At 34.9% G+C, this 18,914-nt stretch overlaps 1 protein-coding gene across 10 annotated transcripts in view; it reads right to left on the bottom strand.

Annotated features, from left to right (window-relative positions):
* Nucleotides 1-18,914, bottom strand: part of ANKS1B (ankyrin repeat and sterile alpha motif domain containing 1B) — a 286,081-nt gene that overhangs the window by 242,094 nt on the left and 25,073 nt on the right. For all 10 annotated transcript variants that reach the window (XM_087723307.1, XM_087723309.1, XM_087723308.1 and 7 more), the window contains exons 3-6: nt 17,721-17,877; nt 6,634-6,930; nt 2,780-2,855; nt 981-1,082 (exon numbers count right to left, since the gene is read on the bottom strand). In XM_087723307.1, the coding sequence (XP_087579433.1) occupies nt 981-1,082; nt 2,780-2,855; nt 6,634-6,930; nt 17,721-17,877 (632 nt within the window). The remainder of the gene's footprint in view (nt 1-980; nt 1,083-2,779; nt 2,856-6,633; nt 6,931-17,720; nt 17,878-18,914) is intronic.

Below are 18,914 nucleotides of genomic sequence, written 5' to 3'. Positions count from 1 at the left end.
GCCAAGTGATGGTGTTTATATCACAGTTTCAAAAACGAAAAGCAATCTACAACCAATAGTGCTCCCAAAGCAAGGTTTAAGACCTGGTTGAACAATGACAATATAATTATAGAATAAAATTCTAGGAATAATCACAATATCTGCTGATCCCAATCCAAAGAAAGGCAACACAGATCATGCCTGTTAGAGGTCATAGATGGGAAACAATTAAAAAAGATAGAGGAAAATGAACAAAAAAAGAATGAAGAAACTACAGAATCCAACAGTGCCTGAAGAAAGAAGAGTTAGAGAGTTTCTCATGATATTGTGGTAGTAAAAGAGAAGCTGAAGTATTTCAGAGTATTCTGTAGATAGTATAAAGTAGTCCTGCCCCAAAAACTGACTTTGAAATCTATTGAAATAGTAGTTTGCAGAGGCATAAATAGATACTCACAGAAGCCACAATAATCATAACGTAAATCTTCATCTCCTGCAAAGTCTAACCCTCAGAAAGCAACAGAAAACACATAACCCACATAGTGATAACATTGGGGAAATTATACATATCTTTAATAATTATACTGAAAAAAATTGAATGTGTGCCTCTAGGTTTATCTTGACTCCTGGCAAATCCCTGGACAATTCTATAATGTTTTCTTGGAAACATTTTGGGGATTTGCCATTGCCTTCTTCTTAGGGCCAAAAGAGAAGGACTGGACTAAAGTCATCCAATTGGCTTCACGCCTTATGCAGGACTAGAACTCAAGATCTCCTGGTTTCTAGCCTGGAACTTTAAAACCACGAAACCAAATAGACTCTCAAGCAAACATATTTCTATTATAATGTTAACCATATAAAGCGAAGAGTTTAAAAGTACCATGTACCGAATATGCTTAAGTGGTAATTTTAATATACAATATGAAAATATAAATAATACAAATAAAATTGAGATTTTTGTAATTTAATCATTTTATATGACTTACATGATGTAACTGACTGACCTTGAAGCAATGCAGCAATTTGGAGTGACTGTTGCGATGGATGTTCTTTCAGAATATCTAAAACTGTTCTGCCTAAATTGTCCTTTATATTGGCATCAATTCCTGAAACACAGAATATAAAATAGGGGGAAAGGGATGTAATATGGAACATTTAAGATTCCAATCCTAAAACCCATTTTTTCTGCCTAGATAGTGCGGGGATTAAGTCAAGGTGAACAAAATATGAGATCAGCAGAGAGGAATTCAGCCAACAGACAGATAGATCTCTCCAGTTAGTCCAAACCTGTGGTTGGCAGGCATTGGTGTTTTTGCCAGCAACAGGCCTTGCATATCCTGGGGAACAAAGATGACTTAACTCTTCTGGATATAAGCCACTTTCTATATTCAGTCCTATCATGTGGGAACTGTTCTTAGTATTTTCCCTTGCATTAAAATTAACTAGTTGGGTATTCAAGCAGTACTGTCAGTAATTTAAGAAACATAAACTATTAATATGCATTCACAGAAACACAAACACAGATAAAAACATATATCATTCAGCTCTACCCAAACTACACTAGCAGGATTTTGGAATTATTAGATAAATACCCTTCCCCATTGAGCCATATTATTCTGAAATAAATAAATCTGAAATAAACCTTGGGAACTTTAAGCCTGGAGGACTTCAGCTCCCAGAATTCCCCAGCCATAATATTTTAATGTATTTAATTTATTTAAATATTTTCCAAATCTCTTCATTATTTTATTATTTTAAGTCACCTAAAACATATTGTAACTAAACATCAGTCTTGGTATATGCAGTTATACCTCTTCTAAGATCAGCAACTCTTCATAATCATTCATGTCCTGATCACCTCAGGACTTGACTGCAACATGGTCTACTTGAGCTGCCCTGGCAGTGCAGGCAGTGATGGGCATGCCTTGTTGTTGTTGTTGTTGTTGTTGTTGTTGTTGTTGTTTAGTCAGTATGCATAGTCAGCAGACATACCAATACTCCTGCCTCTTATTTACCCAACTGGCTTTCCTGTCTAAGGGAGTCTAGGTTAGCACCCTAACTGTTATGCCAAACTGGCCATGTAATATGTTTGCTTCATGAGCTGCACTGGTTGCCAGTTTGCTTCTGGATATAACTGAAAGTGCTGGTCGCTACTTATAAAGACTTACACGGCATAGGGCCTGATTATATAAAGGTTCATCAGTCTCCCATGGTATCTGCCTGCCTCATCCAATTGGACAAGTGTCATTTCTTAAACAATACCATCTACCAAAACCCAAAGCACAGCTTCCCTATAGCAGCACTTGCCTTATAGAAAGAGATTCCCCAGGAGATTTGAATGATACCAACCCTACTAAAGTTTCAAAGGGCCTGAAGACCTAGCTCTTCATGCAAGTCTCTGGCAAATGTGACTGAAGCTCTCTACTTCTTTTTCTTTGTTTCCATCCAGGTTTGTTATCTCTACCATCTTTGTTCTTTTTTGTTTTGTGTTGTTTTCTTGTTATAATATTTAATAATGTCAAGCCATCCAGTGCCACTGAAAGTCAAGTAAAATGTATAATCTTTATTGTCATTGTACTTAAATAAAACAAAATTGGTTGGTATATAAATTTAATAAACAAACTGATTATTCCTGATATCTAATACCTATTTGATTTAAGAATAAGAAAAAATCCTGCATAACTGTATGAGAGTCAGGTCATTGTATCAGAGATCATTTGGAACTGGATACAAACTGAAAACTTTTTCAGCATTGTTAAACATTTAGAAATAACTAAAAATCAGTCGGGCAATCATTATTTACCTGTTTCTAAAAGAAGGCGTACAACATCTACTTTTCCAAATAAAGCTGCTTCATGTAATGCACTCCCCTTTTCTGTCTAGAAAAAGAAAGTGTTAATAGAAATTATTATGAAAAATAATCTAATTATGTTAAACAGAAATAACTGTCATGGACAACATTAATTACAGAGGTATCAATGACTGGAGTTTAATAAATAATAATACAAACTCTGGAATATGGCCATGAGAATCAATATAATGGAATGATACTCATTCAAAACATGAATTATCAACTGCTTCACTGATACCTGATTTTGATACTACTTACTTAGAACAATGGTAAACAACTTTTTGATGTCCACCACCACATTTAATAATAGGATAGAATGCGAAATAGTTAAAATGGCAGGTTCTTAAAAAGATGATTATTTTCTTTCTTTTTTAAAAACTATGTTTAAGCTTACTTTGAGAGCTTTGTGAGATAGAGAAAGGGTATGAGTGGACAAATGTGGAGATAGACAGTACTTTTGGATGATTTTAATAAAGTTTTATAATATAATGTTCCTATTTTTGAATGAGAAGAATTGCCGGAATAAAAGGAAGACATGAAAAGCAGTATGCCAGCAATTTTATGATTGTAGTAACAATCAGACTTTCTGCCATAGTGAGTAAAATGGAACAGAAGTAATTGAACTTGGAACAGAAATTGTACATAAATATTCTACACCATCAACTTTCCTTCTATGGCTCCCTCTCCTCACTGGTCATGCAGCAGAATCTAATCAAGCTCTATTGTAGATTTTTTTTTTTAATGCAGTAGTTCACTTCTTTGCTCAAACTACTGTAGACATTTTCTTTTTTATTATTTGTAATATAAATTATCTTAACCTTATGATGCTTACGATATCAGGAAGACAATTAACAGTGGCAGCAGGTAGTAAAACACCCCAATCAAAGCAGGGCCAAAAAGAATTGAGTGCATGTCAAGATTTGAACATTTTCTGACTTTTAGTGTACAATGTTTTTGGAATTTGGAATTGTTTCCATGGTAAAATTGAAGTACTATTCTCATCCTGAATAAAAATAATTGTGTGGGTTTAAAAAAAATATTTTAGTCCCTGTACATGTAAACAAAACAACAAAAGTAATAGTTGTTCATTATGCATTTTTCCAAACATATGTACAAAATCATTTAGTTAGGCACCCAAATATTAATAAAATTAGGTGTCTATTAACTATAGCAGAATAAATATGCTATTATCTCATTAGAATATACAGACCAAATATGTTTACTCCTCCCTCTACCCCAAAATAGGTATGCGTGACACAGTAGTTATAAGGCATAGTCCACAAGACAGTCCAAACAAGTGACTACCCTATTTCCCCGAAAATAAGACCTCCCCACATAAGAAGTCTTCCCAAAAAAATAAGCCCTCCCCAAAAATATTTAAATACATGTGCAGCCGGTCCCTGCTATTTCCTCTGATTGCTTGTTGCGCAAACAACACGAGGTGAGGAGGCGAGGCCTGAGGGGGGAAAAAGAAGGGGGAACATGCCCCACACACCCCACACGCTCTTACCTAACAGCTGCTCCCACAACCCTTTCCACAACACCCCTTTTGTCACGCTAATGGCTGCCACAAAAAGAGCGGTAGACATAGCAACGCACCTCATGCCTCGCTGCCGCAGCAGCGTAACACAGCAGCAACCATGAGGTGACCAACTCACCTCCTGCACTTCAAAAATAATAAGACCTCCCTGAAAATAAGGCCAAGCTCTTATTTCAGGGGGTCAAATTTCAGGGGAAACACAGTATTACAATAAGTCCAGATTCTGCAATGTTTAGTGGAAGATTTACAAACATCACAGAAATGGAAGGGACCATTTTGGAAATTAACCTTGCCTTGTTCCACTAAGTTAATCTAAAAATATATCAATGTGATACAAAAAGTATTCCAAAAATTTGTATACAGTAAACTTACTAATATGAATCAGAATAAATTGATGAAAAAGCATTGCTTTGTGTTAAACAAAGACATAGCCTATAAATATCAGTTAATATAAATTTGAAAGGTAGATGAAATGCATACAGAAGAACATGACAAACTATCATAATAAAACATCATTTGAATTACTGTAATGAGTTTATATTAATCATGAAGGTTATCAGATTGATCCATTACTTTCATATCATTATGTTATATCTAATTAAATGTTTGAGCACAGAAGAAACATTGGATTAGCCAAAATATTGTGCAAACTGATTCTCCTTAGCTGATGGTACCCAGAGCATGCTCCTCTTGCTACATCAGGTAAACAGGTAAAGACAATTGGGGAGAGACAATCCTGTAAATAACTCAGTGAAAGTGAAGATACTTGACTGCCTTGGCAAAAGCATCATGAAACTCCACATATTTGGCCAACAGGGGCTCTGGTTTTTTTTTTGTTTTTAGTAGCCCAACGATTCCATATGTTTTTGGCATCATTTGACAGAGAACACTAATGTGCTTGTAGACAAGGAAATCATTGGGTCAACCATAGAAGCTTAAAGATAAGCTGTAAGTCAACAGTTGATGTGACCAAGAGCTGGAACTGCTCACGGTGCTGCTACCTATGCAAAATCACTGTTGCAAGGAGAATCCATCAATAGTTTTGACTGATACTACAGGACTATGCATACAGGGATTCTGTTCTGGTCCATAAAGGCAATGTTAATGAAGCTGCAAAATACCCTAGAACCAGGGGTGAAATTCAGCAGGTTCTGACAGGTTCTGAAGAACCGGTAGCAGAAATTTTGAGTAGTTCAGAGAACCAGCAAATACCACCTCTGGCTGGCCCCAGAGTGGGGATGGAATGGGGATTTTGCAGTATCCTTCCCCTGCCACGCCCACCAAGCCATGCCTACAGAACCGATAGTAAAAAAATGAATTTCACCACTGCCTAGAACAGATGTTTGTATATATTTGGATCAGTCAATAATGGAACTTATAGCTCTACTGGGATCTGGAAGTTATTCAGGTTTGTGAATTTCACCCATGAACTTAGTGCCTCAGACACCCACATGCTTTTATTGTGAACTATAATAGGCAGTTTTTCTGTTGTATATCATAAGCAAATAAGTTATTATCTAGTCACATCCTGTTTTACCCCTAGTTGTGAAGCTAGGTTTTGAATATAGGATTCAAGGTTTAGAGAGCTAAGATGTTTAGTCATAACTGGCAGGAAATCCTTGGTAGCCAAGTCTAGCCAATCCTGTTCCAAGGAAGCTGACTATCACTGAGCCAGAATCACAGAGAACATCTAATATACTGCTTCTTCTTTGCTGTGAACAATTTGAAAAAGGCTATAAAAAATCTAGAGCTGAGCCCTTAATAATGTCTTACACTGTAGAGCTAGGTATGACTGCAACAGAGAATGGTTCTCATTGTTAATAAAATTCTGGCCTGCCTATCAATGTTGTGGGAGAAATAAGTCACCATAAAGATTAATTTTAGAAGCTTTCCCTAAATGGCTGGGAAAATGATTAATCAGGATTGCAAGTTTTAGTACCAGTTGTGAAACTTTAATTATCTAGCACCAGGTGGCTGTTGTAGACCTTTTAAGGGAGTGATGGATAGTGCATTCCTAAATCAGATTTGAGTCACAAATCTACTTTTTACAGGAGTAAAAATATTACTGAGCTTGCCCCACTAAAAAAAAATATTAGGAAACATAATTTAGTTGAGGGCAGAAACCAGTTGTTATGCCTAAACTACAAGTTATAAGTTGTCCTTATTATTTGCCATTATGAATGTATTAAATGTAAAACTGTAGGGTCATATGATTTCCCTGGCTTTATTTAAATAGTGCAACATTTTTTTAAAAAAAATTACTAACTTGGCAGCTGACATCCATTCCAGCTTCTAGCAGCTCTTGTACCACAGCTTTATGACCATTACGAGCAGCAAGATGTAAAGGAGTATGCTTTCTTGTGTTACAGCTCATCAGATTTGGATATGCATTGATTATCATCTTCACCACCCGCAGTCGGCCATATAAAGCTGCCAAATCCAATGGAGTTTCTAATTTGTTGTTTCTTATTGTGGGATCTGTAAGTTCTTCAAGCAAAAGAGCAACCACTTCTGAGTGTCCATACTGGGCAGCACAGTGCAGAGCTGTTTCATTTTCATTGTTCTGTTAAAAGAGAAAAAAAAATCAATGCCTTCTCCAGAACACTATAATATAATACAATTGTTTCTGAGGCATGTTTTTAATGCATTGAGCAGATCTAGCAGCAAATCAAAAATTAGTTTTATTAATAGCTTTTAGATGAGTTAGTTCTGTTACCTCAGTTTCTCTTGTTCTCTAAATGATGCAATCGGTTCATTAGAAAGAGGAACACAAATCTTGATTGTATATAAAGTCTCATTTGAAAATGTATCTGCATATTTTGCTGAAATGTAATTTCCCCTTAACTATTTCCAATACTATCCTTATATATTCTGTCACAACTGTAAAATTAAAAATGGTAAAACATAATTGATTGAAAGCTATTTTTTTGCCAATTCAATACCCATTGACTGACAGAAAGCTTAATTATACAATTTTGAATATTGTCTTCTACTGCTTGGATCTTAAAATTACATTGCTTGAACAGAATCTCTTTGCTTACACAAAGATTCATTAATTTTCTCCGTAAGTACATTAAAACTCACACTGGACAGACTGCAAATCTTTAGATGCCAGTTTTTGAGTGATAATAAGGATTGGAGATACAATTGTAAATTCAATTGCTTTCTATTACACAACAGGATATTTAAAGTGAAACCAAACTATTATATCAGACAAGTCCATCTACAGAATATCTAAAATGCATTCATGTGAACTGTCCATATATCTCATATATCTCATTCCTACAGATTACTATAAAATATATAGAAAGAAGTATAACAGTTTTTCATTTTTATTTCAAAGAAAACATTTGCATACAACCAAAACACAATGTATAATCTCATGCAAATATTTCTTAATTAGTTAAGCAATACTCATGTTTTACAGGTATATAGTATTTTTTAAGAAATACATCATATCATAGCACAATTGTTTGTTAAAATTACACACCTTCCCATTAGAATTACCCTACCCTCCTATTAATTGGAATTCATATTTACATTATAAAAAGAATTATTTTTGTGTGTGAAAAACTGCATTACATCATTTCATACTGATTCGGTTGTAGGACAGGCAATAAAACCTTGCATCCCAAGATAACAATTTACAAATATTACAAATAATAAATCTATTAAACGATATTAAAAGGAGCCCTGGTGGTGTAGTGATTAGAATGCACTATTGCAGGGAAGTGGAATTGTACTATAGATGTAGTCCTTGACTTGCAACCACAGTTGAGCCCAAAATTTCTGTTGCTAAGTGAGACATTTGTTAAGTGAGTTTTGCCCCATTTTACAACTTTTCTTGCCACATTTGTGAATTTGTGAACAACTGCAGTTGTTAAGTTGTTAACATCATGGTTGTTAAATGAATCCACCTTCCCCGTTGACTTTCCTTGTCAGAAGATCACAAAAGCTGATCACATGACTCCAGGAAATTGCAACTGTCATAAATATGAGTTGGTTGCTAAGTGTCTGAATTTTGATCACGCAACCATAAGGATGCTGCAATGGTCATAAGTGTGAAAAATGGTCATAAGTCATTTTTAATGCTGTTGTAATTTCAAATGGTCACTAAATGTACTGTTGCAAGTCGAGGACTAGCTGTATATAAGACATAACTACATCTCTGCAAAAATACAATAGAACAATGATAAAACTGACTTGAATGCATTTGGATCAGTATAAAAGAGGAAAAAATGACATTACCATAGGTGTACACTACAGGCCACCCAACCAAACAGATTTTTGCTACCCTGACATCAATTGGGAGACAAACTCTGCACCTAGTGGAAAATCAAACAGATTCCTGACAAACCTAGCAGATGCCTTTGTCTCCCAAAAGGTAGACTAGGGAATTAAGGGGTCAGCCATACTGAACTTAATTCTCACTAACAGAGATGAAAAGATAGATGCTGTTGAAGGAACCTTGAGTGGGGGGGTGACCATGCAATATTGGATTTAATCATTATGCAAGCACAAGCAATAGAAGAAAGTTAAACTAGATTTTTAGACTTTAAGAGAGCTGATTTTAAGAAATTTGAGAGACCTTGGGAAAGATTTCATGGACAAAAATCCTCAAGAGCAAAACAACCCAAGAAGCTTGGGAAACTTTGAAAAGTGAGATTATAAAAGCCCGGTCTAGCATTCCAATGAAAAAGGAAAATAACAGGTCTCAAAAGAAACCAGCATGGCTACGCAAAGAACTCTATGATAAACTGAAAGACAAAAAGGACAAGTATAAAAAGTGGAAAGGGGCACATTACGAAGGCAGAATATCAGCAAATAGCCTGAACCTGCAAAGATAAAGTCAGGAAAGCTAAGGCTCAAAAGGAACTAAGGTTTCTGACAAAAGTCAAATATAACAATAAATACTTCTTTCATCATGTAACACCCCTCCCCCCGCCAAAAAAAGCAAAGCAAATGATTGATCCATAAATGGAAGAAAATGGCAAGGAGGTGAAGAGCAGTAAGGAGGAAGCAGACCTGCTTAACTCGTTTTTTGCATCTGTCTTTACACAAAAGGAAAGAAGTAGTCCAACCTATAAAAAACCCCATTAAAATACAGATTAGGAATGAAAGTCAAAATAAGTAAGAAAATGGTTGGGGAACACCTATCCATTCTGTACTAATTTGAATCACTGGGATCAGATGGATTATACCCCGAGTTCTAAAGGAACTGGCTGATGTGATCTCAGAACCATTGAACCAGAGGTGGGTTGCTACCACCATAGGTAGGTGAACTGGTAGTGAATATTGTGACTGGGTCGCTGAATCGGTAGGAACAGCAGGCTCACATGACCCTGAACCAGTTCCCCGGTCGCTGTGGCATGTTTTTTGACATTTTCAATGTTCTGCGCACTCGCAGACCTATTTACAGGCAACTGCACATACATGCACAAATCACATGTGCACTAAACTGGCAGTAACGCCAGCAGAAACCCACCCCTGCATTGAACCATATATTACAAAGATCCTGTAGCACCAGGAAACTACCAGATGACTGGAAAAGGACTGATGTATTTCCCATCTTCAAAAAAGGGGGGGAAATGGATCAAGGAGACCTGTCAGCCTGACATCAATACTTAGGAAGAGTCTGGAAAAGATAAGCAATGAATCTGTGAACACCTAGAGGCAAACAAAGTCATAACCAGAAGCCAAAGTGGGTTTGGTAAAAACAGATCATACCAGATAAATCTTATTGCATTCTTTGATGATGTGACAAAATAAATAAACCAGAGAAATGTTGTAATTTACTTGGACTTTAATAAGGCATTTGATAAAGTAAATCACAACCTACTACTTGATAAGATAGAAAATGTGTCTAAAACAGCATCACCAATAAATGGGATTCATAACTGGCTGACCAAGAGACCACAGGCCAATGTGTAGACCTTAATGGAACCAATGTTTAGTATTTAATATAACAGCATCTACACGGAGGAAATGTGCAGTGGAGTAACCCAAGGCTCTATCTTAGGTCCAGTACTCTTCAATGTCCTCATCAATGATTTAGATGAGCAGATAGAAGGGGAACACATCAAATTTGCAGATGACGTCAAGCTGGCAGGAATAGCCAACACTCCAAAAGATAAGCTCAAGATAGAGAAGGATCTTGCCCGACTTGAACACCTGGCCTTATATAACAAAACAAAATTCAATGATGAAAAAAGTAAGTTTCTACATTTAGGCAAAAAAAACCAATGCAGAGGTAAAGAATAGGTGGCACCTGGCTCAATAGTAGTAATTATGAGAGGTAACTTGGAGTCCTAGTGGACAATTATTTAAAAATGACCCAGCAATGTCCTGAAGTTACCAAAAATGCCAACACAGTCCTAGGCTGCATTAACAGAGAGATACAATCATGATCACAAGTGTTAATATCAATTTATAATGCCTTGGAAAGGCCACTCTTGGACTATGGCATCCAATTTTGGTTGCCACAATATTAAAAAAAATCTAGGAAGAGTGTGGAGAACAGAAACAAAGATGATTAGGGTAGTGAAGGCTAAAACATATGAAGAACTGTTGCAGGAATTCAGTATTAAGGAAAAGACAGATAAGAAGCACCAGAAGGCATGACAAGAAACAATGCACGGAAACTAATCAAGGAAAGAACCAACCTAGACCTAAGGAGAAATCTCCTGACAGCTAGAATAACTGATCAGTGGAATACCTCCAGAAGTTATGGGTGCCCCAACACTGGAGGTTTTTAAGAAGAGACTGGCCAACCATTTGTCTGAAATGATATAGGGATTTCTGCTCAAGCAGGTAGTTGGTCTAGAAGACCTCCAAAGTCCCTTCCAACTCTGTTATTCTGTTAACTGATTAAATAAATAATAAATAAATATTATCAGGTATATTTTTCCATCTCATGTCAATGTCCAATATTGCTTACAACATTTGTTTAAATAATCTGATGCACTCTCATCTTGTCTAGTCAAGGCATCCCAGGAAGTGACATTGGTTGTATTCATGTGGTAGTGAATGTCTTTTTGTGGAAGGTGTGCTTTAGAAGAGGCAATCATTCACATTTTCTTAAAGAAGCCATTGTTGGACACCAACAGAACTAGGCAATTCTCATCCAGTTTCCAACTTTCCCTTTTCAAGTTTTATTTTATTTATTAAATATGTATGATGTCCATTTTCTCAAAGGTTGTTGAGAAGTTTGTTGTCTTGTAACTCCGCATGGTCCTGGAGGAAGCAAATTAACTGCACGCCTTTCAATCAGGATTCAATCCTGGTAATAGCATACAGACAATATTGATCAACTTTTGCTAGACTCAGGATGGAGGTAATGTATCCATCCTGGTCCTCAGTCTCTCAGACTTTGATAATATCAATCATGGTATACTTCTGGGTAAGCTCAGAAGATTCGAAATATGCTCTTGCACTAGTTCTCCTTCCTTCAGAACTGATTCCTATCACTCTGGTAGGTGGGAAAAGTTCCATGGCTGAATATCCTGCTTCGCAAGGTTCCTTGGGGCCTTGTTCATTCCCTGTTCCTATTTAACATCTCCATCAGCTCCTGGAGAGGCCATCCATTGAAACTGGATGAAGTGTCATTAATACAGCAATAATATTCAACTATATATATTTGCCATGAATTGATTAAATGATGCTATCAGTGCTCAGAAGCCACGGAAGCCTGGATGGAGAAGAACAGGCTTCAGTTCAGCTGGTGATTATGGATTTTAAGACTTGACAGTCAGATCTACAGCTGTTCCATATTTAGAGGTAGAGCACAATTTGAGGGTCTTCCCAGATTCACCACTCAGACTTGAAGGTAGTCTGGCTAGGAAGGCCTTTACACAGCTTCACCTTGCGAACCAATTGAGTCCAGTTCTGGATTTGGATGCCCTATTTTCAGTCATTAATACCTTATGTACTTCTTGGTGGGTTTTATATTAATGTGATTTAGATGGTCTGCCCTTGAAAAACTGGAAGCGGTCCAAAGTGCAACAGCTGGCAGTTTGGGGCGTGCCATGATATGCCAATTTAATACCCCTGTTCTGTGAGCTGCACTGTCTTCCATTTAGGTTCTAGGTACAATACAAGGTGACATACAATTTAAGGTGCTGGCTATCATCTGTAAAGTTCTACATGGCACAAAATCAGATTATTTGTGGGACCGCCTGTCTCTGATTATTTCAGCCTGCTCTATCAGAATTAGCATTGTTGTTATTCTCCAGGCCCTGTCTTTTAGACAGCATCGTCTTGTGGGACCTAGCAATCATATTTCCTTTATCATTGAACCTGTCCTATGGAACAGCATCTCCCCCAAGGTGTGGATGGCCCCAATTCTGTTGGCCTTTTGGAAGATATTCAAAAACTTGGATTTACCCACAGGCATTTATTCCAGGTGGTTCAGTGAGTATAGTTTGATTGGTTTTCTGGTGTGTTAGTGATTCAAAGCAGGGGGTTTCTTTTTCATGGATGCTATTCAGTGGTGGGTTTCAAAAATTGTTTGAACCTACTCTGTGGGTGTGGCCTCCTTTGTGGGAGTGGCTTGCCACCCATGTGACCAGATGGGAGTGGCTTGCCGCCCATTTGACCGGATATGAAGATGCCGATGACACTTGTCAGAACCACCTTAAATTACCTCACACACAGCACTGGCGTGCATAAGAATATGATGTAAACTTGTTTTTTAAAAGGAATCTTTGGTTTGCGTTAAAACAACTTCAACACACACAAAGTTCTGATTGCACCACAAATGCAGTAGTCATCCTTACCTTTTACAGAGGCACTGAATTTCATAAATATGAGCATGATAGTGTAGAATAATCATATCCAAGGGCCAGTGGTGGGTTTAAAATTATTTTGGAACCTCTTCTGTAGGTGTGGCCTGCTTTCCGGGTCCACTGGTGAAATCTCTTCTAACCAGTTTGGTGGATTTGACGAACCGGTTCTACCGAATAGGTGCGAACTGGTAGGAACCCACCTCTGATGCTATTGTATCACTGTTTTTCTAATATTGGATTTTTAAAATTCTAAGTGTTTGGTTTTGATTTTGATTTTAACCTTCTATGCGCTGCCTAAAGCCACTTTGGTTAAATAGGTGGCTATATAGATTTCCTAAATAATTAAATCTTGATATGATTTGCTTGAAATAGTACATTATTAATGCTAGTTCTATTTTAGAATATCATTTTTTTTTTTAAAAAATGCTTAATATTTAGAGTGGACAGAAACATCTTTCATTCCAGAGCATTACTAGTAGCAGCAATATTTTTAAAAAAAAGTCTAGATGAGTAGATAAATAGATGAACTGACAAAAAGAGATATGAAAAGTATTATATTTTCAGTTTCACATATGTTGAAATAATCCCTTAGTGTTGGGAAGCTGTAGTGTTGGGGGTCACTTATAAATATAATCAAATATACACACATTGATCAGCCATTATTTTCCAGGAAAAGAACAATCCAGATTTATATTTTAATCCCTAGAAATATTTTTAAAATAAGTTTTACTTTAATTTCATCAATTCTCTGAACACCAATATCAAATTTTCATTCTACTTCTAATCATTTTTCAATATAAAGATATCAAAAATTGCAAATCATGACAACTAGTATCTTAACAAACTTTATTTTAGTCCTATCATTTCAACTGTGTTATTACAATTGTTTACATTGGATAGATATTATATTTAACACAAGTAACAAAAAGTACTGTGTTTATATGCAAGTATTGGGTTTCCCCATTTAATTATATTTTTGCAATATAGATTTTTGCCAGAAAATATGTAGTAGAACAGTCTCAGCCACAAGCATAATGAATATATTTTATAAGCCATGCACGCATAATTGCTTAATTTAAATATGCAATGAAGTATTCGATTTCTCATATATGGTTACTTTGATACTTCATGTATATAAATTACAGGAATAAAACATGTATCTGGAAAAGCACACATTGAGCTTGGGTTATACATTTTACCCAATTCAATGTATATGAAAAGTACTTGCAAAGAGCATGTTCCAGCAAAATTCAGGATGACTTTACCTGGGACTCAAGATGCAGATTGAAACTGACTAAAACTGAGATTGTCTAGTCAATTTCAATCTTGTGTCAATGTCATTGATAAAACCCCTCTGTTGCAGTTCTATTGCAACTGCTGAGTTGACCCTAAGAGAAAAAGGAAAAGGGAGGGAAAGTAGAAAGCAAGGAAAAAGACAGAAATAAGGAAGATAGAAAAACAACAGATTTACAGAGTAAGACACACAAAGGACAAGAAAAGAATAGAAAACAGGAAACAGTTTTTGAATCTTCTCTACTTTCCATATGGCTTTTTGATATTTTCATACATTAAAGATTATTATGATAAAGATTATTATGATTATTATGTGATTCTTCACATAAAACATATGTCAATGAGATTATAAAAGGCTTAAAGCCAGAATATTATTCTGCACTAATATTTATTTATTAAAAAGAGTAATAATTCTTCTCAAGTAAACATAAATTTAAATCTTAAATTTATTTTACTTGAAGATCTTGCTTACCTCTCTTTATGTTCAAGAAAATAAACAAGATGTGGCACTTTTACTGGAAATGCTAAAATACCTTTCAGAGCTAGATAGAAAATTCTTAAGAGTTACCGTAATCATTTCAGCCTGGATATGTCCTACTGTGCTCTGTAAACATATGTTCTCCTATTATTGGATTGTGGTTATTGCTGTTTTGATTTTAAAGCATTTTCAAAAACTTTATATTTGTTTATTATTTATCTTATATATTGTATAATCTGTGTGTGTGTGTGTGTGTGTGTGTGTGTGTGTGTGTGTGTGTGTGTGTGTGTGTGTGTTCTTAAGATAATGTCTGTGCTAAAACTATTCAATGGGTATATTAAAATGTGTCATGATTTTCACGTAAGTAACTCCAAAATATTTCAGAAATAAAATGTAAACTGTTAAAAGGACCACTGAAGTTCTCTCCTTCCATGAAATGGCAGTGCGGAGAAAATCTTGTGTTTTTTAAAATTACATTCCATTTCTATGTTATATCTTGTCCCCAGAAAACTGGACCTTCCTGGATAATATTTAGAAAGACCTAAGAATCAAGTTTTTCCATGGATCTCTCAATTTAGCAAGATTTATTATTTTTAAGAATTTGCATGGTCAGTTAATATGGATGCTAGGCTGATTTCTATCAAGTTGCATTACTAATTTTATAGCTTTAATAGCTTTATAATTTTTTATGCAGTGAGTCCTTATGTTATTGGCAATATATAAACAAACTAAATAAAATAAACAACAAAAAGGATCTTATTGCTTTTCATCCATATTTCCAAAAAAGTAACAAAACCTGATATGTTTAGCAGATTCCTGGCTTATTATATGTGAATCAGGAATTGTATTTCAATATAATTTCTAACCAATTGTTTAAAATATCAACTTTAAATACTTGTTTAACAAGTTTACTTTTAAACGATTCCTCATTTACATATAATAAACCAAGAGAATCCTTCTATACTTCACACAACTTTCTTTCTCTGCTAATTCTCATAGTTGTTTAATTATTATACTATAACATTTTTTGTAGTAAACATCAGTCACCTACCCAATTATTGTTTATGAATATACTGTTATTTCTTTGTTCTAACATCACACTCCTTGTCATAAGTAACACTTATCACTCCAGTTTCCTGATTTTAAATTTATAATTTGTCCAGTACTTGCAATTTAACAATTGGATTTTTTTTTAAAAGCAACCAGAAGTAAACTATAACTTCAGATACAGTAACTTACTTTCATACATTTTTCTTTCTTTCTTTTTCATAAACATGCCTATAAAGAAATCAGCTATTACATTCTATGGCTACAATTCCTGGGAATAAATGTTATTTTCAATATTCTGAAACTCTACATTAGATGATCTTACACCAAAACTATAGAAAATATGTAAAAGTAGTATTCTGATTTTTTTTCAATTTAACAATGAAACAAAAGTTTGTTTTAAACAGCGACACATTCTACACTCTTTTCAACTAGAAATCTGACAAACAAGCCAAATACTCAAATTTTCCATTTTGTAATATACATTTATATTAAATATATTTGAAATGTTCTCTAGATTCCTCAGATTCACAGTGTATTTATTTTTTCTAGATTTTCCTAAATATATTTTAGGAGAAAGGAAGAAGGATGACTAGAACGGTTTCTTTGCCTTTTAATGGTCCTATACAGTAATAGCTACAGATGCAAAAAAACAAGTCTTTTTCCTCCACCAGTTTAAAATAGTAATAGCTTACCCATTGCCATCCTATTATGTCTATAATATTTTCTAGACACAAACTCTTTAGAAAACAATACTGTAATGGTAATGGTATGGATTTCTAGAACACATTGTCTGATAATACCAAGACTTTTGAAAGAAATAATTTCTGCTGTTTTAAAATCACTCTAAGGGAGTACATGGAAGTGGTAGTACGTTTCTAGGGTTATATCTGATGCAATCTAATAGACCATTCTATCAGACTGTACATAATCATCAAGACTTTTTGACCAATAATAGATAATATGATGATGAATTATACTGCTGATCATGTTTTTAATTGATTGTAGATTGTTTTTATATCTATCTTTAGATTGGTTCTTAATTTATTTTATTGGATTTTTTAAACCTATTGTTAGTTGTCCAGGTCACTTAGATGAAATAAGCAGCCATTCAAAACAATTCAAATCAACTTAATGTCTCATTTTATGAAATGCTACCAGTGTTTAATAGCCCACATTGTTGTGTATAAGATGGTTGGGGGGAATTAACGTTTTGCACAGCTTATAAATCTTTAAAGATAGTAGTAAGGTTGTAACAAGTTTCCAGTTTTTAAAATAATTGATAAAAATATTTACAGAAATAATATACCACTGTTAATTTAAATAGACCTGCTCTTAACATTACTTCAGACTCTTTTGATTTTAAGATGCAAAACTGTTAGCATAACAATATAATTTTGCTATTCATTTACAGCCTGGAATTACAATGCTTCTCTGTAACCTATAAAAACCAATAGCACTTGTTTCAAATATTATTTTTATTATCTCAATGATAAAATAAGATCTGCTAAAAAAGAAGACTGAACTAAATACAATATCATAGTAATTACCAAAAAAAATCTATTTTGATGTCAGATGTTTGCAAAATTGTTCTATATTGTATAAAACCTCTCATCCATATAACCCTTACCCAGATAAATAATTCTTTGCCGTGAAGGAACTTCATATGAATCCAGTCATATTTCTGTAAGAACAAAAGGATACTTACTTGTGTTTGCTGAAGATATAAACAAATAAATTTAATAATATCACCTGTTCATTCACTCTGGAATGTGATGGCCCATGATGGATAAGAATCTTCACAATCTCTACATCTCCTTTCCAAGCAGCCAAGTGTATAGGAAAATACCCTTTATTATCTGCCACATTAGTGGATGCTTCATATTGAAGTAATTTGATAACTACATCCCTGAAAAATATTTTAAAAATGCACTAAGGATTGACAGATTCCTTTACAAAACTGTGAATTTATAGCACATACTGACAAAATATACCAAAACAACCACAAAATTATTCTTATGACACTGTCATCAATGCTAAGAAGCAGAAAGCAGATGTGTTTAAGAAATTTAGAAATGATTATAACTATTATAATCATCATACTCTTTAAATCATCACTGAATAAGAGATTAGAAATTATATATTCATAAAAGGTTTACTCTCTTGAGACATGCTTTAATTTGGAAGTTGTTAGTTAATGGCTAGATCTCATATTACAAAACAAATATAAATCACAGGAATTGAAGAAATGATTCATATTAGAGGTTCACAGTTAAAGATTTTAAAACTCCTATCTTCCTTCAATCATATAATAGTTAAAAAAAACGGTCACTCTTATATGTTCTTTAAACTATCTCTCTAGCTAGAAAGAATTGCTAAGACTGGAATTTTGTTTCATCAACCACTGAATTTCAAGTAGTTGTTTATAATTAGGCACCATAACCCAGCATCCCCAACCTTTCCAGGTCCACAGACTGGCAGCGATGGTAGCAGGATGAGAGGATGGAAAAGGGATGGTTTTGTGCATGCGCCCACAGCTTTTGTGGACTGGTTCCCAACAGGTCATGGACCAGTACTGGACTATAGACTGGGGGCTGGGCACCCTGCCATAAGTAATTACTAGGAATTCTGGATATCACATACAGAAGGCATGGCTGCCCTATGTTATTACTGGCCACTGGATCTTCTTGGACAAGCAAGGTTACAGAAAAAGTTCCTGCTCCTGTTGAACTATGTCTCCTAAGCAACATCATTTTTATCAGATTTGGTGTGTTCCTATATTCTTTGATTGTTCAGTAATAGTAATAAATTCTGATCTGTTTTTTATTCCTCACTACTTCCCTGGCCCTGAAAACTAGTTTTATCTCTTGTCTTGTCCTTTTTGGTACAATTGTTGATTCTTGATGGTTATCTCTTGCTGACAAACTGCATATGATTCAACCCTGA

This window comes from Thamnophis sirtalis, unplaced genomic scaffold (assembly GCF_051295495.1).
Source record: "Thamnophis sirtalis isolate CommonGarterSnake01/CBP01778 unplaced genomic scaffold, rThaSir2_p1.2 scaffold_9, whole genome shotgun sequence".
Taxonomy (NCBI): Eukaryota; Metazoa; Chordata; class Lepidosauria; order Squamata; family Natricidae; genus Thamnophis; species Thamnophis sirtalis.
This window is presented reverse-complemented; position numbering and strand designations above follow the sequence as displayed.